The 22,840-nt window shown below is 39.7% G+C and overlaps 2 protein-coding genes across 6 annotated transcripts in view; both read right to left on the bottom strand.

Moving 5' to 3' along the window:
* The window catches only part of ltbp1 (latent transforming growth factor beta binding protein 1), a 143,921-nt gene extending 130,905 nt beyond the window's left edge, over window positions 1-13,016 (bottom strand). For 3 of the 5 annotated variants that reach the window (XM_080869049.1, XM_080869052.1, XM_080869050.1), the window contains exon 1: window positions 318-1,035. In XM_080869049.1, the coding sequence (XP_080725175.1) occupies window positions 318-661 (344 nt within the window). In that variant the 5' untranslated portion in view covers window positions 662-1,035. Of the gene's footprint in view, window positions 1-317; window positions 1,037-11,026 lie in introns of those variants that run through there. The other 2 variants (XM_080869053.1, XM_080869051.1) reach the window with 2 other exon arrangements.
* Window positions 13,017-14,251: 1,235 nt separating this feature from the next.
* The window catches only part of ttc27 (tetratricopeptide repeat domain 27), an 82,303-nt gene continuing 73,714 nt past the window's right edge, over window positions 14,252-22,840 (bottom strand). The window contains exons 18-20 of the mRNA XM_080869046.1: window positions 19,505-19,616; window positions 15,572-15,672; window positions 14,252-14,631 (exon numbers count right to left, since the gene is read on the bottom strand). Coding sequence (XP_080725172.1) covers window positions 14,506-14,631; window positions 15,572-15,672; window positions 19,505-19,616 — 339 coding nt within the window. The 3' untranslated portion in view covers window positions 14,252-14,505. The remainder of the gene's footprint in view (window positions 14,632-15,571; window positions 15,673-19,504; window positions 19,617-22,840) is intronic.

Genomic DNA, 22,840 nt, shown 5'->3' with positions numbered 1-22,840 from the left:
GTTAGACGATGTTTGACCTGCGCATTAAGAGAGCAACCAAACTCAAATACACACTGTCAGCTCCTGATAGCGTCAAACAAAAGTCAGCACCTGATGATTGCGGTGTGCTCCTGTGCGCAGGAGAGAGCCGCTTCATGCACAATTGCACAATAAAGTTATGCATACCACTCAGATAGCGCTGTAATATAACCTATAGGTGTCTCGTTTTTCTGCTTTTCTAAACTATTTGCTTTAACATAAAAGTTTACAAAAAGTCATGAAATCCATTCCCCGCTAGCAAACCCTGTTTCCCTCTTGACACGGTGCCAGTCTCTTACCCGGACAGCTTCAGGAGCTGCTTCTGGCTCTGTTCCTGCCGGACTGCCGGCTGCTGCGGGGCTGACGCCGCTTGCTTCCCCATCCTGCGGCTCCGGACCTGGCCGCCAAAGTTGGCTGTGAGCTCCACATTATACGTGTGCGGTTGCCCCGACAGGCCGTGAAGACTCGAGATGGAGCTGACTCGCACCCCGCCGTTGGCTCCGGCCGTCCCGGGCCCCGGCCCGGGCTGCAGTACGTACAGCCTCCTGAAGCCGCTCTGGCTCTGCTGCCGCTCCGGTGACACACAAAGCGTGAAGAGAAACATCCCAAAGGAAAGGAAAAACCCCAAATATATCCGAGCCATATCCACACACAATGAAGAAGTAAAGATAAAAGTTTGCAAGGGGGGAAAAGGGTCCAGATTCTGTTCTGTAAAAAAACCTCCTCACTTCTTACGAGTAAGAAAAACGTGTGTATTCCTCAACATATTCTTGTAGATACGGAATTCCAACCATCAGAATGAGCTAACTTAGCCCTGACAAATTAAAGAGAAATTGTAACGTTGCAGTGTTCCTCGGCTGTAGACGAGCCCGTCGCCCTCCTCTGTCTGCCTGTAGCGCCGAGGCTGTGCGGGCTGCAGCGGGTTTCTCTCAGCCTGTTTGACTTGAGCCAGGAGAGCCCGAGAACTCCAAAAAGTTCCTCCGTTGGAGGTGAACGGTGTCAGCAGCGCGAGCAGCCTGCCTCCAGACGTGACGTCAGGAGGGGGGGGAGTCTACACGCCAACCCCGAGAACGTTTGCTTCGAGTTTCTCGGGCCCAAGTTTGTCAGGGGACTCAAACCGAAGCCCCCACCCACACAGACTCACTGACTCACTGACTGACCCACCTCAACACCCACACACATTCTCCAGTTAGGCCTCTCTAAGAACATAATGACTTCCAGTTTAAATGACTAAACTCTAAAATAAATAAGCAGACTGTGTTCAACAAATATTACACATGTTAACTGAGTCATCTCTCAGCAGGTGGCACTGATGGAGACCAGATTAGTAATTATTAAAATATTTTTATATCTTTCAGTGTTTCTCACTTGATTAGCTCCATGACCAAGTCGTAAAAAATGTAGTCTGGATAAATCTGGATTTGGAAATCCCCTCTTTGTGCTGTCCATGATCAAATAAGCTGTTACTTTCACACTGTGTTCCCCCCAACAACACACACACACTGTGTAGGTTAAAGAATAATATATAGAACATATAATAACATATACAATAATTATTATATCTAACATTACTAGTTTTTCTCTCTCTACACTAAATGATACACATGTTGTATTGGTTGACCAGTCTAAATATTAATTATCATTTAATTAATATTGATACTATATATATAGCAGACTAGGTCCTAGTGTACTTGGAGATGTAAACTGCAATTTTGTGGTGCAGTCCCACAACAAATTGTATTTGGTTTACTTCACTTGTATACTGGCTTATGTAAAAGCAGTGTCTGTAAAACATATGCAGCTGATGTGCAGACTAACACTCACCTCACTAATGGTTAAAAAACAAAAAACAACACTTTCATTACTAACATAAACCAAATCAAATCTCCTGTGGAGGCACATTCCAAACTTTGGTGTTTGATGCGTGATTTTTAACTGTGAATCATTAGTTGATTCCCTAACGTGAACCTCAGACATCAAACCTTTGAGACTCATAATGGACTGCTGGACTGAGGAAAATATTTCCAAGAAGAACTCACAGGAAAACAGCACAAAGGATATCTTCTTGTTTCTTTGTTCCTGTGCAGCTTTTAATGCGGGGATAAAATACATGGAAAATGTGATCCACGTGATAGCCTGGTTCTAGAACCAGAGCTTTTTTTGTTGTTGGAAAGCAGATTCCTAAAGACGAATATTGAGGCTACAACCAAGCTTAGCCCTGGCTGTCGGGAACCTCTGTGTACTGGTCTGTTCCCATCTTAGAAATATAAGCAATCCTCACAATTTTTGTACATTTATTCAAGCTTAATGCTTCTTCACATCCTGCAACAACAATTTTGGCAATAAAAAATACTGTTGTCTGGCTGTAAAGTTTAATTCTGAATTTGTTAATGTAGACTTGAATATGTCATGTCAGTCATAGTTACTGTGTATTGCTATTTATGACACATAAAAGAAACTTTTTTGTTACAGGTCATGAAAAATATAGTCAAGTCAACATTGTCAGCCACCAGTAGGTGGCCTCTCTTTCTGTTGCCCCACCCAGTGTTGTGTCCAGTGTCGTTTCCACATTTTCAGTGTCTTCTCTTTTTACTTCAGGTGGTCTTTTAGAACAAGGCTCTGTACACACTACACATCTGTAGCCAAAAGCTTCCCTTGCTTCTCCATTGTTCAAATCTTTTTGTTCTTGTAAATTTCCACCAGGAGCATCACAAAAAAACATTATCCATCTAACGTTTTAGCCTTGAAAGGCTAAAACTAGTTGTAGCCTTTCAAGAGCCTAGTCTTCAAATCATTTGACTAAAAACACGATTTATGACACACTTTTTTTTATGTGAGAGGGTGTCTGACTGTTTATGGTCTTTTTGTCTATGGGAGGCATTATTGTCAAATCTACTCATTTCCATGCAAATATATCCATCCATCCAACCATCCATGCAAATATAAAACATTAAATGCATGTCAATTCCTGACTGGTTGAAGACTTTAATAATTTTCCCAGTATCTGCTTTCTTAGGTAACGTCCTAAAGTGTACCTAAGCCTTGTATGGTGTGTGACTTGTTCTATACTTTGCATCTGTAAAAGCTGTGTGACATCACCTGCAGACATTAGCTTCATGAAAAAATGTAGAAAGACTCAGACAGTTGCACCAGACCTAACAAAACACATGTGCTCTGCTGTGGATCAAGGTAATGGACACGTTCCATAAAGAGAAAAGTGAACATCAGCAGACACACATCTGGTTTGGAGAAATTCCATGCACATAGCTGTCTGACAGGTGTAATGCTGTAAATTCAGATATATTCCAAATGTTGTTATCAACTCCTTCTATGCACATGTAGTAGATCATATCTGGATTCAGTCCACCTACTGTGATCTTTGAGTCAGAAAGTATGTGTGTGTTTGAACAAAAAAAAGACTTGCTTATCGAGCAGTCTCTTTTTATACTAACAGCTGCATTAGTCAGCTTATATTTAACCTGGCATAATTTGTATTCATTCTGTCAAGATAAATATTGTCCTTAACAATGTTGTGGGGATGATCTCTTTTCCACAGAATGCTGGATGAAAGTGACAGCATTTATTTCCCCCAGTTTGTCTCCATGATGGCATTTCTGTCTGACTGTTACAATAAATGATCCCAACCATAACATATGATGCAGAAACAACTGAGCATCACGTTGGGGCAGAAAAGCATCCCCCAAATGAAAATGCATTTTGTCTGTCACAACAGTAATAATATACACTGGTCAAAAAATGAAAGGGAAACGTTGTAATTGTGTAAACTTCTGTGATATTAAACTGGTCCGTTAAGTAGCAGAGGCGTTGTTAATCAGTTTTGTGACCATGCTAGCTTGTTTTTAGCACTCTAGTGCCAGAACTCACTAACATGCTTACTGGATAATAACATGTTGTTCAGAAAGACCTGACACATATAATTGGACAAGTTTTCTATATTCCTGCTACAATAAAAATCTCTGTGCTGTCTTTAAGCTGGCCTTTTAAGATAAGATAAGATAAGATATGATAAGATAGAACTTTATTAATCCCTCGGGTGGGTTCCTCTGGGAAATTCGGTTTCCAAAAAAGCACAGCACCGACAGAAGTTACAGTTACAGAATGTTATATATATATATATATATATATATACACACACACACACACATATAAATACAGAGACAAATATAAATAAAATATACGAAGGGGATAAATAGAATAAATAGGAATAAAAAATAAAAATACAAGTGAATTGCACATTTCAAGTATTGAGGTCTATTGCACCGTTGACTATTTACAAAGGTATTGCACAGTGAGGTGAAGAGGCACTACAGCTTAGTTGTTCCCCCCTCCTTTGTCCTCCTGTTTCCCCTCCCTCTCCCCTCCAGAGAGGAGTTAAACAGTTTGATGGCGTGTGGGACAAAGGAGTTTTTAAGTCTGTTAGTTCTTGTCTTGGGGAGAAGCAACCTGTCACTGAACAGACTCTTCTGGTTGTTAATGGCCGTGTGCAGAGGATGCCTGGCATTGTCCATAATGTCCAGCAGTTTTTTTAGTGTCCTTTTCTCTGCCACTGTCACCAGAGTGTCCAGCTTCATGCCAACCACAGAGCTAGCCTTCCTGATTTTCCAGCCACTGCAAGGATTTCTTGTTGACAGCCAGTGCGATGCACTGAGGCTTCCGCCCCAAACTCAGCACTCTGAGGCTATGAAAGGATTTCAGACAGTAAATGAACTGAGGGGCTGCACCAAGGCCCGATATACTTTGGTAGATTCCAGGAATTAAAATATTTAACCCAAAGCTAGAAGAATATATTCCCCTTGAAGGCACAAGGGGGAATTAATTTATTTCATGTGCACAAATCCCCACAACCACTCCCTTAAGTGCACCATTTTCCACCACATCACGCCAGTGGACACACAAAGTTGTGGGTGTAACATGATTTCATTATTAACTGATTCCACAAAAATTATAGCAAGGCTGATTTCTTTCATCTATTGCTACATTTGATTGCAGACGTCTTCTGCTTGCTTTGGTGGCATGAGAAAGTTTCACACATTTTACCAAAAGATTTTCCACAACACTGAAAGGTGATACTCAACAGAACCCAGAAACACATGTTTGAGAAAGAGGGTGGAGGCCATACTGTAGAAGTTGTTTGCCGAAACCAGTGGAAAAGGTTTGAGTGATGAGTTATAGCCATGATTTCATGATAATCATAGATGATGGTGATGCAGTGTTTTCAGATCTTTTTCATCCAAATACTGTTTTCTTAGTTCCTTCTCGCAAGGATGTGACAGAAAGATCTGAGGAAGGGATGCAAGGACAACCATTCAACTTCATCCAGATGTCTGTTGAGTGGAGGTGGGGAGGTCATTTTTGATTATTATCACCATGGAAACACATGCAGTAACAGGTTCATTTTAACTTATCTCTTACGGCCTCACAACGATGGACTGATTCTTATATAGTGCTTTTCTACTCTCCCGCAGCACTCAAAGCGCTCTATACAACATGCCACATTCACTGACTCTAAACTGAGTGCTTTTCTAACAACATTCACACTCTGATGGATGCATCGTAGAGCAACTTGGTATCGAAGTCAGCCCATGCAGACTGGAGGAGCCACCAACCTTCCGATCAGTAGGTGACCTGCGCTACCTCCTGAGCTACAGCCACACCACTGTAGTACATGTACTATAGTTAGGCTGCCATAAACCCAATGTGTATTTAGCCTTGCTAAACATAAAGACAACTGCAATGTGTATAAGAATGGAACAAACAGCCCATCAAGCACATGTCCTAGCAGACTGACCAGACAGGGTCAGCATACCAAACAAGCACACTCATTTACAGAATTTCTAAAACCACAATTGTTTCCAGTTGACCAGAAAATAGATATATCACACATGCATATTAGAGTGAGAGAGCACATTTTCACATAAATGTTAACGATGTTTCAACACTTTACAAAAAACCCCACAAACTACTCACCCATCAAAACTTGGTCTTTTGGGCCTCCTGCTCAACAAAGACATTAACAACAGTTCTCTGGTGCAAATTCCTGGCGATATATACATGCTCCCTCCTCTTTTGAATACCACTTTTGTTTGATTGTGCATAATTTATAATGCCACTCTGCTTACGAACTACTCTGTAAGAGCTTGCCAAAAAAGCAAATTGTTAAATAATTGTTGTCAACATGTTCACGCGCATTTTCCACCAAATACAAAGAGGAATGCCAGGAAGAACAACTGATGTACTTCCCAGCATGTCCCACATCCCTCACCTCTACCCCTGCCATCAAAACCTTTCAGAAGGTCGCCTATTTTAAATTAGTTCAATGGAAAAATGATGTTGAGGATATATCTGCAAAGGATGTGCACTCCTCAAAAAAACAAACAGCATGCATGCTTTTAAAGGAATTAAGGAATTGACCGACCTCCACACTTGCCTGTTATAAATCCAATAGAACACCTCTGGGATGTTAATATTTGGTCTATCCGACACCACCAGGCTGCACCTCCAATTGCTCAGGAGTTCACTGATGTCTGAGTCTAAATGTGGGAGGAGAACCATGTAATGACACAACCATTCGTTGTCTCATTAGGCCAATGCCCTGATGTTGTCAGTCATGCATACAAATGTGTGGGGGCCATACAAACTGCTCAGTACCATTATGAGTGGCTGCAATGAAATTTCTAGACAAAGGACTAGTGTAAAACAAAAATTTTTTACTTTGGGTTTCAAGAAGTCTTTGAATTTGGCTCTCTGTAGGCTGACCATTTTTATTTCCATCAAAAATATGCCCCCCAACATTCGTGAGATCTGATATGTTTTCAAATTGTCCCTTTAATTTTTTTGCTTAAAAAGTAAATGGACAGTGTGTTTCTTCATTCATCAGTTATCCAACCAGGTTGACTGGTTGGATAACTGAAGTTAACAACCATCAATATTACAACCTTTTAATTAAAACATAGGTTTACAATCAATCAAGTTAACTGTGTCTTCCCGCTAACCTTTGTTGAAAATGTGATTTATGTGATGCTGAGCAGGTTATCTCAAGTATGTGGCTTATTTTGGTGACACTGTTGAGCTAATGTGATTAAATTATAAATATATTGTAATTTAATCACAATTTAATATATTGTGATTAAACTATCATGCATTGGTGTGTAGGGCTGTTATATGCCTTATGGGGATACTGCTGACACATGACAAATTGTTGTGTTTATATATCAACCTTTTAGCCTGTGACAAAGTGGATGAGCAGTTGTAATACTCTCCACTTGTCCAGAAGTGCTGACTTTTTGCACATTATGCACATTATTCTCTCTGTCTTTTTATTTGCTATCATTTGCTATTGTCAAATTAACATTGCTGCACTTACTATCCCGGCTTTGTTTGTGTAAGCCTCCTGTTGCTGGCAAAACAAACATTCAGCAAATTAAAGCAAATGCTGGAGCCTGGATCTCCTTCATCTGAGCATTCATGCCCTGGAGGACGGGGCTATGGCTCCCCACAACTCTAGCAGATACATGCAGGAACCTTTTAAAAACAAGCGTGTCCATGCTCACAGGTGTACACACAGGTGCTCACAGACACAAACTACACCCTTTTTGGCTCCTACCTCAAAGCACACTGTGCGCCGTCGATTCTACGTGCTGCACAATAATATACAATATTTAGTATTTACTTTTATATTCACATAGATCATCGCGATGATGTTGTTTATTATATTGCTTTTTTTTTTTGCTTGTTTTTACCACCGTTCCTCTTCCCCGCTGTTTTTCTTTCCCTATACCTCTCTTTCTTTCCCCCTTTTCTTTCCCCCAGTCATGTCTGTCCCGTGTGTAGCAAGTGAAACTAAAATAAAATAAACAATAAAAGCAAAGGTGAATCAAATAGACCAATACGGCAAGGCTGTAAATCTGTTGGGCATCTTTCTTTGCCTTTAGACAATAATTCTGATGGCAAAAGAACCAAACGGGACAGGAAAAAAAAAAGGATACAAAGGGATTTGCAAAATATTTTTTCTTATATAGAGCCATTTAGTTGCGTAAATGTGTTAATCAGAAGAGTGGGGAGCTTTAGGTAATTCATTCAGTTGTGTTGAGTTTTAAATTCTAGCTAGTGGTACTGGCTAGACTAACTGAAGGGAAATTGATAGCTCTATTTAAAGTCTCTGCTTGATTCACGAGAGGTGAGCTGTGTTACCAAATCCATGTGTTGTTGAGTTTTGTTAATTAAGTTGATTCAGGGGAAGTTTTGTTAAATTTCACATATGTGAAACTTGTGTATCTTATATGTGTGTATGTATGTGTATATATATATATTTATATATGTGTGTGTGTGTGTGTGTGTGTGTGTGTGTGTGTGTGTGTGTGTATATATATATATATGATGGGGGTATCATATAATCACATAGGAGAAGAATAAAAAGCCTGATGACCTTCTCTACAAAAACAGTTAAACGTTATGATTGAATCATATCTGTTATTAATCTCTGTCTCTGTTCCACAGCACGTCTTTATCCTGTCTTCCTTCTCTCTCCCCAACTGGTTGTGGCAGATGGCCCCGCCCCGCCCCTCCCTGAGCCTGGTTCTGCCTTCCTGTTAAAAGGGAGTTTTTCCTCCCCGCTGTCGCCAAAGTGCTTGGTCACAGGGGGTCATATGACTGTTGGGTTTTTCTCTGCATGTATTATTGTAGGGTCTACCTTACAATATAAAGTGCCTTGAAGCGACTGTTGTTGTGATTTGGTGCTGCATAAATAAAATTGAATTGAATGCTACTGTAATTCTAAACTGCTTATAATGCAACTATTTAATTCTATTAATTTTATCTACTTTATATTGCTTTGAATTTATGAATGTATTGCTTTTTTAAACATCTGTTCTTTTCAGTTATCAGCTTGTTTAATAATTAGTGAAGCAATTCGAACTGCACTAGCTTGAATGAAGGGTTCTGTACAAAAAAGTTTTAGAACTTTTCTGAATTATTAATCAAACATGATACAAAAGACACAGAACAATAATATCACTACACTGGATCAAATTGCAATTTAATATTTAGTAGAGAAACACCATATAAGAACCAGTTGATTTACACAATTTCAAGAAAACAATACCTTCTGGGATGCTGTAAACATTTGTTTTTCAAGTGCAAGTGACAGATTTTGTTGTTGCTTCTTTTGAGAAGAGATTTTGTCCAACTGAAATAAAATCCCTGCCGCATGAACTAAAGTGTGAGGTAATGGGAGTTTTGTGAATGCTGACATCAGCTTTGCAGCCCCTGCTGAGAAATACCAGGAATTCTGGGAGCGTAAGTCTGGCACGAAACAATCAAACTTGTGTTTTCTTTTATCAAAGCTGTCCTCTGGGTGATGACAGAACAGCAGCAAATCACTCTTGTGGACTTTATCTAATAATAGCATTTGGTAAATTTACAATCATATTAGGAAGATTAGTCACCAGTGCTGAGAGATCCTGTGGGTGTGATATAATGTGGTCATGAATGATGATCCAGAGCCTAAAATAGGTCATTTCTTCTTGCCATTTTTATTTAATAACTGGAGTGAGGCTGGAAATGTGGATTCAAACATGAATATTAGCTCAGAGAATTTACCATGAAGACAACTGTCAAAGTGCAATCATCAACATTTTACATTGTCACAGTGCTCCACTCCCTCATGCGAGATCATCCATTTATAGGGGCCTTTAAGTCCTTACCCATATGGAAAAGATATATATAAATCTTATAAAGTTTGTATCTGTCTTGTGTGAAACTTGTATGAAAAGCATATAAAGTGAAAACAGATATAAGATCCCTTGAAAAATTATATAATGAAACTTGTATGTTTTGGGTACTTACTAAAACAATGTATGAAAGTAATGAGAAAGTGGCCACTTTCATGAGTAAATCATGTAAGCCTTATATGATTTAGAGATGGCACGATACCACTTTTTTTTATGTCCGATACCGATACCGATATCATAAATTTGGATATCTGCCGATACCGATATGAATCCGATATAGTGTTTTTTAATCAACAAAACTGTTTTTTAAAATATCTTGCTGCATTTTGCAAGTCTGCAAGTTCATACTCAAGTTTAAAACAACAACTACACTAAAGCTATTCTGTTATACCTGTATACAAAAAAAATATTTCATAGTTCAGCAATACTGATCAATCTAATAAACTTAGACCTACACCATCCTCCCTATTCTGGTATTTTAAAGAGTACTTAGCGTAAATATTAAGCAACCTAACTAATAGGGTTCCAACTCTCAGCAACAACAAAAATAAATAAATAAAAAATAGGGAACCACCCCTCACGCGCCACCTCATGATGCTTAATCAACGTAATCAACCTTAATTTGATGCAGTGTGAAAAAAAATGCACAGAAATCAATTATTTTTCAAGAAATATTAAATAGATTCAACATCTTTCTTCAACAAAATTGCAGACTGCACAGATGGTACCTTCCCAAAGGAAAAAGTACTATAGCTTACTAGGGTATATATATTAGACTTAATAGTCACTATATACAGTAATTGACTTCTATTCATTTTACATCAAATTAAAACTTTGTGTGTCAGATAATTATTTATTAAAAGCTAGACATTTTAAATGAGAATAAGAAAGAAAAGTATGTCTTTGTGCCCCCTTTTCCCAGTTAATGCCCTATCGGCCCCCCTGGCTAAACTTTGCTAGATCCGCCCCTGCACAGTTACCAGCGTCAGCTACGTAGAAAAAGATCCTGGTGTAGAAAGTAATATTAAATAAATTCTAACAACAGCTTATCAAGCTTAAACGTGCTGCTGTTGTTCAGCCGCTGGTTTCCTCTTTCTGGTGCAAAGTGGGCCAAAAACAAAGACGGACTCGCGACAGAAAAGCCGATCAGCTGATCATTTAAGCAGTTTCACGATTGAAGTAGCAGCCGGAGAGCGAGAGGCAGTCGCTCGTTAAGCTTAACGCAGGAATGCTTTACAAACATTCAGAGATGGACTTACACACTTGCTTTACTTCTCTCGGGGATAACTTTGTCGGAGATGAAATGCCGGGTTGCTAGCGAAGCTCCAAATGCTATCCAGACCACCGACAGGTCCGGCATGCCACAGCCGCTCTATCACGTGATGCATATTCCTTTGGCTCAAACTTTGAAAAGGCAATAGAATCGTTGCAGAAAGCTTTTGACGTGGTTCAGCACACACTTCTGGAGCTGAAATTGGTTCTCAATGCTGAAAAGACAAAGCTAATGTTGTTTTCAAACATGAAGAGATTTCCTCAAACTGTCCCCTTGGTGTCCACTCTTGAGGGAAACCTCATAGAAGTGGTGCATACGTATAAATATCTTGGCTTTTTAATTGATGATTCTCTGACCTTTAAACCTCACATAGACAATCTTGTGAAAAAACTCAAACTAAAATTGGGATTTTTCTTTCGAAACAAATTTTGCTTTTCTTTTGAGACAAAAAAGCGTCTTGTAAATGCTACATTTTTATCTGTTTTAGATTATGGTGATCTGCTGTACATGAATGCTTCCGCCCAGTGTCTTCATAAGATTGACTCAGTTTATCATGCCTCCTTACGGTTTATTACAAACTGTAGGGCCTTGACCCATTGTTGTGATCTGTACGCTCGAGTGGGATGGCCTTCGTTGTCCTCCAGGAGGTTTGCTCACTGGTGCATCTTTATTTATAAGGCCCTGCTTGGACAAATGCCCACCTACATTTGCGATCTGCTCACACGGAGAAGTACTGTTTCTTACAGCCTGCGTTCAAGCGATCTTTTATTGCTCAATGTTCCATTTGCCAGAACTGAACTGGGAAAGAGGGCTTTTACTTATGCTGCCCCTTTCACATGGAACATGATGCAAAAAGACTGGAAGATAGCAGATCTTATTTCATTAAATGCTTTTAAGTCCAGATTGAGAGAGCCAGAGAAAAATGTTTTTAAAATGTAATTGTTATTTATAATATGTATGTAACTTTGTAATTTCAACGTGTTGTCGCCTCTTGGCCAGGACTCCCTTGCAAAAGAGGTTTTTAATCTCAATGGGACTTTTCCTGGTTAAATAAAGGTTAATAAATAAATAAATAAATAATACTGCTCCGACATGCTAACGTTCTGAGGTGAGTTACGGCGTGTTGCAAGTTTTGTGAGGTGCTTTCGTGATATTTAATGGATCGGATTACATTTTTTATTTTTCTCCGATATCCGATCCAGTCATTTAGGTCAGTATCGGACCGATACCGATACGTAATATCGGATCGGTCCATCTCTAATATGATTTATATCACATATAAGTTTTTACTATTTCTTTTCTGTATGGGTATCGCTGTGGTAATACTTTCAAAACAGAGGTTCTGGCTCTTGTGACAAATGGGCAGAGAAAAATAAAACACGAGCTCCAATACAGTGAAAAAAGAAGGGAGATAAAAAACCTGAGCAATGTCAAGGTCATTTTCCTTCTAGTTGAGGAAACAAATGGTGGTCTCCTCCCTGTATGAACTGCAGGGCAATGGGATGCGTGTGTGTGTGCTCACCATGTCGGATGAGTTGGGAAATGATCTCGCAGAGCATCAGAGCATGGCTCATGGTTTTTAATAGCCTTTTTATTAGTGAGAACACAATGAGTGGAGGTGGTGTTCGAGAGCTGAGTACTAAACTTAGGTAGTTAGGAGATTAAAGGGAAAGGTAAGTCTGCTTCTCTAGTATACAATTTTTCTTTATGCAACCAATTCTTTAAGAGATAAGACTTGGTGTTAGGAATTTCATTTAAATATTCATGAAGGACGGAAAAAGTCAATCATTTTGAGTTATTCTAGAAAGAACTTACACTGCAGCTACAATATCAAAACAACTCCGATATAATAAAACATTCTGCTTGGATGTTTTTTTAATTGCTGCCATTTATGTATCTATCACTTTGTTGCTGACATAAGCACCTTAATAGCAGCCTCGCCTTTCTTAATATGAGTCACTGTACTGTTGTGCTACTGTTGTATCTATAGAAAATAATTTGACTTCAGCTTTGATGTGTACATTTATAGTACTTTACTAATCTGTTAGTTACTATTGTATAAAGCGCTTTGAGTGCTCGAGTAGAAAAGCGCTATATAACCAGTCTATTTTCCATTTACCAACTAGCATGTAAAGTTTATGTATGCAAGTTGTTAAGCTAGTGGCAGTTTATAAAATAGCACACAACTACCTCATACAAATCTAGTCTTAGCAACTATTTGGATACATACATGTGTTATTGGCTGAAAGGGGAAGACAAGACAAACACCAATACATCCGTTTGTTTATTCCAGGCTGGTTAAGATCAGTGCCATTTCCTAGTTGACTATAAAATTATTTTAGCACAAATAGAGCTATATTGGCTTCCCTTCATTTATTCAAAATCCTGCTCCTCACATACAAGGTCTTGAATAACCAGCCCCCATCTTATCTTAATGACCTTATAGTATCATATCACCCCATTAGTGCACTTCCCTCTCGAACTGCGGATTTACTTCAGATGAGGTAGGGCTGGATCAGGAGACCCTGAATCCTTCCTTATTTATGCTGCAATAGGTGTAGCCTGCTGGGGAATCAGTCACCTTTCTCACTCACTGTGTGTTAATAGACCTCTCTGCACTGAATCGTCACTTGTTATTAATCTCTGGCTCTCTTCCCTGTCTTCCTCCCCTCACCCAAACTGGTCGTGGTGGACGGCCATCCCTCCCTGAGGCTGGTTCTGCTGGAGGTTTCTTCCTGTTAAAAGGGAGTTTTTCTTTCCCACTGTCGTGTTTCCCAGTGCTTGCTGATAGTGGGTATAAGTACAATGAAACTGAACTAAATAGGTATAAAAAAAACGAAAGAGCCTAGATTTAATATTTTTAGAGTATGCATTTTGAAATATGTCCGACAAAGAAGTTGGAATAGAGGCTCGATTTTTCTTCCATGTTCTGTTCTGCAGAAATTACCACAATGGGTACAGTAACCTACTGTATCAATCACATTTTTACAATCTAGGTCTATTTCTTTTACTACATTTACATGTGTCTCTTCAGTGGATGAGAGAGGGATCTAAATATTTACAGATACAGATGACCTAAAGCTGCATCCTGTCCCGAGAGCCTATTCTGTATGGATGCAGCTTCAAAATCTGTCAACTGATCACTTTGTTTATCACAGATAAAGGTGATTTTATCACTTCATTTACAACAACAAAAAAATCAAAGCAAGCATTCAAATTTTTAACACTGTATTTTAAGATGCCACCCAGTAAGTGTTTACATTTCAAAGTGGACATAAAGGTATGAAAATAGGATTACAAATTCAGTCCTTTGGCTTGCTTTATTTAACAGGTTCAGTAATACACTGTGATGATAAATGCAGGTGTAGAGCTGGTTTGGGTCTTTATTACTCAGTCTTACTGAGGACCCCTGAGAACCAAAGGTTGTCTCTTTTGCCACAAAAGGGGCATATTAGAGATGGATGGTCACTGTGACTGGTTACGCAGCTTCCCACTCAGATCTTGCAGCTCGGTGATGACTTGCTCCACAGCAGTAACGCCGTCCTGCAGCTCAGCATGGATCCTCCCTGTGGCCACGTCTGTGTGGATTTGCTGGAAGACGATATACAATGGAAGAGTCAAGTATAAAGTCATTAATGTTAACTTATACCACTGAGAAGAACGACTTAACAACCCAAACGCCTGTGTCTAAATCTTCACGTCTGACATTTGTCTTGATCGCCTGCTGGAGGAGTTTGTTCAGGCAGAACAGATGCTTTGAATGGTGTCACAACCTGGTAAAGACTTTGTGTCAGGCTGCATGCTGACAACATCTGCATGAGCATGTGCTGCCGTCATCACTTACTGAGTGAAGACCACGAGCTAAAGAGGTTCCAGATACCTTATTGTTATTTTGCAGTTTAAAATAATCCTTATTTATCTTATACTAGGCCTTGATGCAACCATTGACTTCACCCTGTGTCTGATGAAAGTAATTTAGTCTTGCCCCCTTTAAGGTCTGCATTTCTTCAAGCCAACTTTTCTTCTGATTGGCTGCCCATGGTGAAGTGAGGCAGGAAGGTGTGGCTTTCTTGCTCATAGCCAAAGCTGTACACCTAGAATGACCATATAAGGATGCCCATTCTTACTAATATCATGGAGAGCCAAGAACAGAAAGAAAATGAATCAGTGATCATAGCACTCCTAAACCTAAGCTTTTACTTATATGGATGGTATGAAAATGTACTTATCTTTTAATATCAGCGTTGGTATACAACATACATTAAATGTCCGTAAACAAAGGGAAATGCAAAATAGGTGCAAACAAGGTTTAGTGTTTAATTTTTCAGGGCAGGTCAGAAGTACTTGACAAGCAGTAGGAACAACCCGAAAACATCACTGAAAGAGGTCCTATAGGAGCAATTGCTACAGTAAGAACACACACAGTAGGACAGGCTAAACTCAATCCTCCTCCTAGTTCCTGATCAGGAAAACTGTCTATAAAGTGAGGCAGATATCTGCTTCGTGCTAAGTGGGGGTCTCTTAATGTTACCTTGGCTTTGGTGGCCAGACTCCTGAGACTGAGGCGTGTAGAGGAGAGTATCTGAAGAGCTTCTGCTGGATTACTCTTCTTCACACTGCAACTGAGTGCCACTGTGATGCAGAGAAAGAGAGACTTAGAGAATGCAGGGAAAAGCTTCTGCATCTGCAGAAGCAGCATTTAGAAAGTCAGAAATCAGATTTATTACCATGGTAGTTAATTCTTTGGGACAACCGTGCACAAGCGCAAATATCAAATATAGGAATCCTAAAGGTGTCTTCCAAAACCCTCAAAAGTGTTGCATTTCATTGCTTGTGTGAGCTGTATCACTGGAGGGTGTTTGGACCATTTTGCAACCCACAAGTATGCCCCCAACATGGAGGGGATTAGGAGGAGATTAAAGGGATTAGAAAGAGTTCAACCAAGACCTGTAGTCGAGTAACAGCAACACATTTTCTAAACTCACTAGGAAGTACTATTTTGCTATCTTTTCTCTAAGCCCTCTCCATTTATTCTTCTGTCTTTAAACAAAATCAAAATCTAATCCTACAGATGGTAACACTCGAGTTATTCTCCATTTCAGATTGATTGGGCATTTCTACTGTATGACAGTGTCCAGCTCATTTTTTGGCGAATGTTTACCTCTATTTGAGTATTTCATAGAGTGTGTATATAATCAACTCCTAACCTTTTAGTACTTTGGAGGTGCTGATTCTCATTCCCACTGCTAGGATTCCCCAAATCTGAGGCCATGGTCCTCAGCTGGAAAACGATGGATTCCCCACCCCGGGTCAGAGACGAGTTCCTGCCCCAAGTGGAGCAATTTAAATATCTTGGGGTCTTGTTGACGAGTGACGGGAACAGACGAATTGGTGCTGCGGCTGCAGTGATGCGGATGTTGTACTGGGTCCAGTTTGGGGAAGAGAGCGCTTAGTGTAAAAGCGAAGATCTCAATTTACTAGTCGATCGACATCCCTACCATCACATATGCCCACGAGCCGTGACTGAAAGAACGTGATCGTGGATACAAGCGGTGGAAATGGGCTTTGTCCGAAGGGTGTCTGGCCTCTCCCTTAGTGATAGGGTGAGGAATTAGGGGCTCAGAGCAGAACCACTCTGCTTAGGTTGCTGCCCCTGCGACCTGGCCACGGATAGTGGAAGAAGATAGATGGATGGAATCCTAGATTCAAGTGTGGCTGATGTTTGTAGCTTTCCCAAAATGTTTTGTAATTTTTAAGTGTCCCAGAAGCCATTTTCTGTACTCAAACACTATTAAACAATGTGTACTTGGACTTAGGCTGTATAGCTTCCGCTTAAACATAAAAGCGTCTGGTTGATAAAACTCTTGATCACCTCCCTGATTAAAGCTGCTGTTGTTCAGTGGTTCAGTTTGGACGCTTTCATTTAACAGTAATTGTTCCACCCCTTTTCCATTAGTGGACACTATAAGAATTTATGCTAGCCAATTTCAGGGGTTTTTCCTTGAAAATTAAAGTTTTTACATCATTGAGTGTTTTTTTTAATTTCACAGATTTTAAATCAGGTCAGGGGGAGATACCAGCATGTCCAACTGTGAGATTAGGTATCAATCCCAAAGGACAGGTAATGCATCGAACGCACTGAATGCTTCTCCACCTAAAAGAGAAGCTCATGACAAAGATCTGCTCCTCCATGCCCAACTGCCAATACTACATGAAGTAACAGGCCCCATCTTACTTAGAACTCATACTACCACATCACCTCAATACAACACTTTACTCTCAGTTTACTTGTGAGAGCAAAAAACTATATTAATGTGGAGTTTTGTAACACTATCAGTTTTACGTGGGTGAAAATCACCTGACATTAGTGTTTTAGGGTTAACAGTAGAATGGGAGGTAGAGGCATCAAGTTTCTCTGTGGAACCAGCGCCCAGTTTGTATTTGGGAGACAAACTGGGCGCTTACATTTTTTTAAAGGTTATTGGCAGGAATAGATCAGGTGACCCTGAACGCTTACCCAATACATCACAAAAGTATTCTCAGCACTTTACTTGTTTGTCGTTTTGTCAAGTAAGGGAGGTGATCAAGAGTTTTATCAACCAGATGTTTTTGTGTTTAAGCAGAAGCTATACAGCCTAACTCCAAATGTTGCATGTTAAAGCCTCAAGTCTAACTATTTTTGAACAGGTTCTTCCATTCTTCTTTGCAGAACCTCTCGAGCTGCATCAGGTTAGATGCAGAGCGTCATTGCACAGCCATTTTCAGATCGCTCCAGATATGATCACTTGGGTCGGGGCTCTGGTCCTGAAGCCACTCCACTGTTATCTTGGCTGTGTGCTCTTGGCATATAAACCTTCGGTCAAGTCCGGCCTAGTGAGCACTCTGGAGCAGGTTATCATCAAGGCTCTCTGTACATGACTGCATTCATTTTTCCCTTGATCTCACATCCTCACAGCATGTGGATGTGTGCCAGCGATGGTATTGGCCAGATGATGAGCCCAATTTCCTTGAGAGAGGACACTTTGCATTTAGGCCAAAGAGTTCACTCGTTGTGGCCGGGTGGGGCAGTGCCAGGAAGCCTAGCAGGGCAGCTGGGTCTGATCAGGCTCTCCCTATATCAGGCTGCACAGCACCCCAAAAACTAAAAGCACTCTAAGTAAAAAGTCAGCAATCCCGCAATATTGTGTACGTGAATTAAAACTGAACGTATTTCCATTTTGAAATAAGGGTGTAACGTGACAAAATGTGGAACAAGTGTTGTGGATACTTTCCAGATGCACTGCATGTATAATTTACCCTTTTGGTATTTGGAATAATTCATTTGCTGTTTTTATCTTAGAGGATGTAATGGTTCCTCTTTCAGATAATAAAACATTGTAAGTAAAATTTATTTATACAGCACTTTTTAAAACAGGAAGTTATTTCAAAGTGCTTCACAAGGGAATAAAAGCAAACCAAACGAAAAATAAAACACTATAAAGAGGGTATAATAGCATATCCACTAAAACAGTACACTACACATGAATATTACCTAAATGCCTGTCTAAACAGATGTGTTTTGAGTTGTTTTTTAAAAGTAGCTACAGAGTTGATGGTGCGTAGGGGGGGAGGTAAACTGTTCCATAATATTCGAGCCAAGGTTTGAAAAGCGGGATCCCCCTTTGTTTTCAAACGAATCAGTGGATCTAAGGATCTGGTTTGGAGAGTAGGGTTGGAGAAGCTCAGTGATATAAGTGGGGGCCTCACCTTGTAGGGACATGAATGTAAAAGTGAGGATTTTAAACTGATATCTATACTCAACCGGAAGCCAGTGCAAGGATTTTAACACAGGGGTGATATGGGAGAATTTTGGTTTGAACATTGGTTTGAAGAGAGCTTGCAGATGAGCAGATGGTACTGTGATCCTGGTAGAATCAGATGATCAGAAGTACCTCTATAATGCTGCATCACAGACAGCATACAAAAAAAACCCACAGACTATATGTAGCATGAGGCATTGATCGTTACTATTATTATACTGAATACAAATATTAACTAAACTAATGTAGACATGTACAAAAATCCAGTCTTATTCACTGACAATCAAATCTAACACACAAGTATTTAAAAGTATCTAAAGTATTTAAAAGTGAAGGGATTTGAATTGTGTTTTAAAGAACCCAAACATCACACCCAGGAACATGGCTAACATTAGTTGAGGGAGGAAGGATAAACTGATGGAGAATGCAAACACATTTAATACCTCACAGCATTATTATTATTTTTTCAAAGTCACTTCTGATTGCCTCTCCAGTGTTTAACTCTATGAATCTGTCTTACTGTAATGAAAACATCAAAGGTTTGAGGAGATTATCATCTAAACTGTAATCAGATATCGCTTTTCCATCTCATTGCCATCCTTTCATCTTCTCTGTTCCTCTGAGAAATGGCTGTGAGGGCATACAGAGCTGGGTGGTGAGCTAACCTTCTCCCATGTGGACAGCTTGTTTGATCACCTCCTTGAAGAGAGCAGGTTCTTTCTCCCAACCGCCTCCCTGAACCTCACAGCGATGGGCCTTGGACAGGAACTGCAGTGCCTAGAAAAACAAAACAAAACAAAACACAGAAGCTGCAGTACCATTCTGGTAGTCAAATGCAGCCCCCACTTTTACCCTTGACTTGTTTTAAATTTCCAAACAAGGAGACTGTTGGAAACCAAAAGTAGTGAATAATTGATGGTGATTCACTCGAGTGCTCAAGGAATCCGGTTGTTCAGTGATGACGCGACAAATCCTACTTCCGGGCCTAAAGTAGTCTGCGTTTAATATGGCTTTTGTGTTGTTAACATGTTTAATGTTATGTATTTTCTTCTATTTGATCTCAAAAAGCTCCTAAAACAGTCAGTGATCACTGTTGACCTCCCTCGGCTTTTATTACCGCTAATCATTTATTTAAGCTCAGTTTTTAAAACCTTAGGATGTAACTACAGCCCAGCCCATGCAGCAGTATATGAATGACTAACCTCGTATTGTGGATGGATTATCTCAGTTGTTCTCCTGGCTGAAGTTTGGTCCTTTTACAGCATCCTGCCATGCGATTACATTTGTTCCTGACCACCGAGAACACTCACGTTAACTTTTATCGAGTGGAAAAAAGTTAGCTTGTTTATATTATGCTAACATAGCTGTGTCGCTAGCGGTCATGTAGCACATCATCATATACCAGCTAGCCCAACTTCAGTAACCCTACAAACATCACTGCTGTTTAGTTTCCTGTCTTCATTTATGCTGGAAGTGATAACAGAGCTGTACGTTTTAATTTGTTTCCAAAACCCCGCAGTCAGGACATGCTATATTGTATTTATATAGAAGCTAGCTAGCTAACTCCCTGCTAACTTCTAACTCCGTTAAATGTCATAAATCCCGTTTTCATGGATGCCTGGATGTTAAACTCAATTGTTACACCTGGTAGAGCAGAACGCTGATCATTTTATTAAAGATGAAAGACTTTAGACAGTTTTTCAACTCTCAGTAATGCCACAGTGATCGTTTGATATATGGACCTGCAGCGGAGTTTAGACCCAGACACGGCTAGTGACGTCAGACTGAACAACCGGATAGAGGATTTATACGAGACCTTCTGTTAACAGATGGATCATTAGGCATCCAAACCTACAAACGGGTGTTTTCAAAGCCATCTATTGCCACTTTGTGTGGCTCAACTAAATACATGATTCAAGCAGCAAAGTTAAACAACAGGGATTACACTACAGATTTGACTTGTGAGGCCATCATGGTAACATTTTTCCACCATATGAGGTTTGTAAATGTTATTTTAATGTTCAAATGTGTTTTATGCGGTATATTACATCAGTCAGTGGCATTCTGTTAGTACAAGGAACTTTGTATTATTTCATTTTGTAAAACAAAATAAAAATTGAAGAAAAAAAAAAGCTCCACACCAGTCTGCATCTATCCTTTATATTACTCCGATCTTGTGGCATGAATGTAAAGGACAACAGGCTATTGTTGCTGAAAGCTGCGCTTGTTTCATACTGATATATATACTGTGGCAGTCTCCATTTATGGGTGTGTTCGTCTCACTTTGTTAATGACTGGAACTGGACAAACAGAGAGCAGTAGCTTTTTTCTAATGATTTGCACATACACGCCACACAATGCTCAAGCCTTTTAATTTAGCTGATTTTTTTGATTAATGTACATTTCAAAATCAAGATTTAGCCTGTTTCTGAGCTCAGCAACAACCTTTCCCCCCCCCCCCAGAGATGTGTGGTCCTTAAAAGATTAAACGATTGACATATGATTTAAAGAATAAGAATTTACAATTCTTTAGTCAGGAAGGAGTGCAGAAAGCTGAAGATGTCTAAGCAGAGTGCTGAAAGGCACAAATGTAATTCAATACAATGTATTTATATTAGAGGTGGACCGCTCCGATATTACGTATCGGTCCGATACTGACGTAAATTACTGGATCGGATATCGGAGAGAAATAAAAAATGTAATCCGATCCATTAAATATCAAAAAAGCACATCAAAAAACTTGCGACATGGCGTAACTCGGCTCATAACCGTAGCACGTCGGAGCAGTGTGCTCACATGATAGAGCGGCTGTGTGTATTTGTAGCCTCGCTACCAAACCAGCATTTCATCTCAGAGGAAGTTATCTCACAGAGAGGAATAAAGCAAATGTGTAAGTTCATCTCTGAATGTTTGTAAAGCATTTCCACGTTAAGCTTAACAACCGATACATGGAGAGACTGCCTCTTCTCCCTCCCTCTCCTGCTGCTACTTCCATGTGAAACTGATTAATGATCAGCTGATCGGCTTTTCTGTCGCGAGTCCGTCTCTCTTCTTTGTTTATCGCCCACTTTGCACCAGAAAGAGGAAACCAGCGGCTGAACAACAGCAGCACGTTTAAGCTTGATAATCTGTTGTTAGAATTGATTTAATATCACTTTCTACACCAGGATCCTTTTCTACAGCTGACGGCTGGTAACTGTGCAGGGGCGGATCTAGCAAAGTTTAGCCAGGGGGCCGATAGGGCATGAACAGGGAAAAGGGGCACAAAGACATACTTTTCTTTCTTATTCTCATTTAAAATGTCGAGCTTTTAATAAATAATTATCCGAATCTTACACCCAAAGTTTTAATCTGATGTAAAATGTATAGAAGTCCATTACTGTATATAGTAACTGTTAAGTCTAATATACCCTAGTAAGCTATAGTAATTTTCCTTTGGGAAGGTACCATCTGTGCAGTCTGCAATTCTGTTGAAGAAAGATGTTGAATCTATTTAATTATTCCTGAAAAATAATTGATTTCTGTGCATTTTTTTCACACTGCATCAAATTAAAGTTGATTACGTCGATTAAGCATCATGAGGTGGAGGGTGGGGGGTGGTTCCCTATTTTTTTATTTTTTTGCTGGGAGTTTTAGAGCCCTATTGGTTAGGTTGCTTACTCTTTAAAATACCAGAATAGGGAGGATGGAGCAGGTTTAACTTTATTAGATTGATCAGTATTGCTGAACTATGAAATATTTTGGGTGCAGTGTATGTTTTGCATACAGGTATAACAGAATAGCTTTAGTGTTGTTGTTTATTTAAACTTGAGTATAAACTTATACAAAAAGCAGCAAGATATAAAAAAAACAGTTTTATTGATTAAAACACACTATATTGGATTCATATCGGTATCGGCCGATATCCAAATTTATGATATCGGTATCGGACATAAAAAAGTGGTATCGTGCCATCTCTAATTTATATAGCACCAAATCACAACAACAGTTGCCTCAAGGTG

The sequence above is a fragment of the Rhamphochromis sp. 'chilingali' genome, assembly GCF_963969265.1.
Source record: "Rhamphochromis sp. 'chilingali' genome assembly, chromosome: 20".
NCBI lineage: Eukaryota > Metazoa > Chordata > Actinopteri > Cichliformes > Cichlidae > Rhamphochromis > Rhamphochromis sp. 'chilingali'.
Note: the sequence above shows the minus strand (reverse complement) of the source record. Positions and strands in the feature narration are given on the sequence as shown.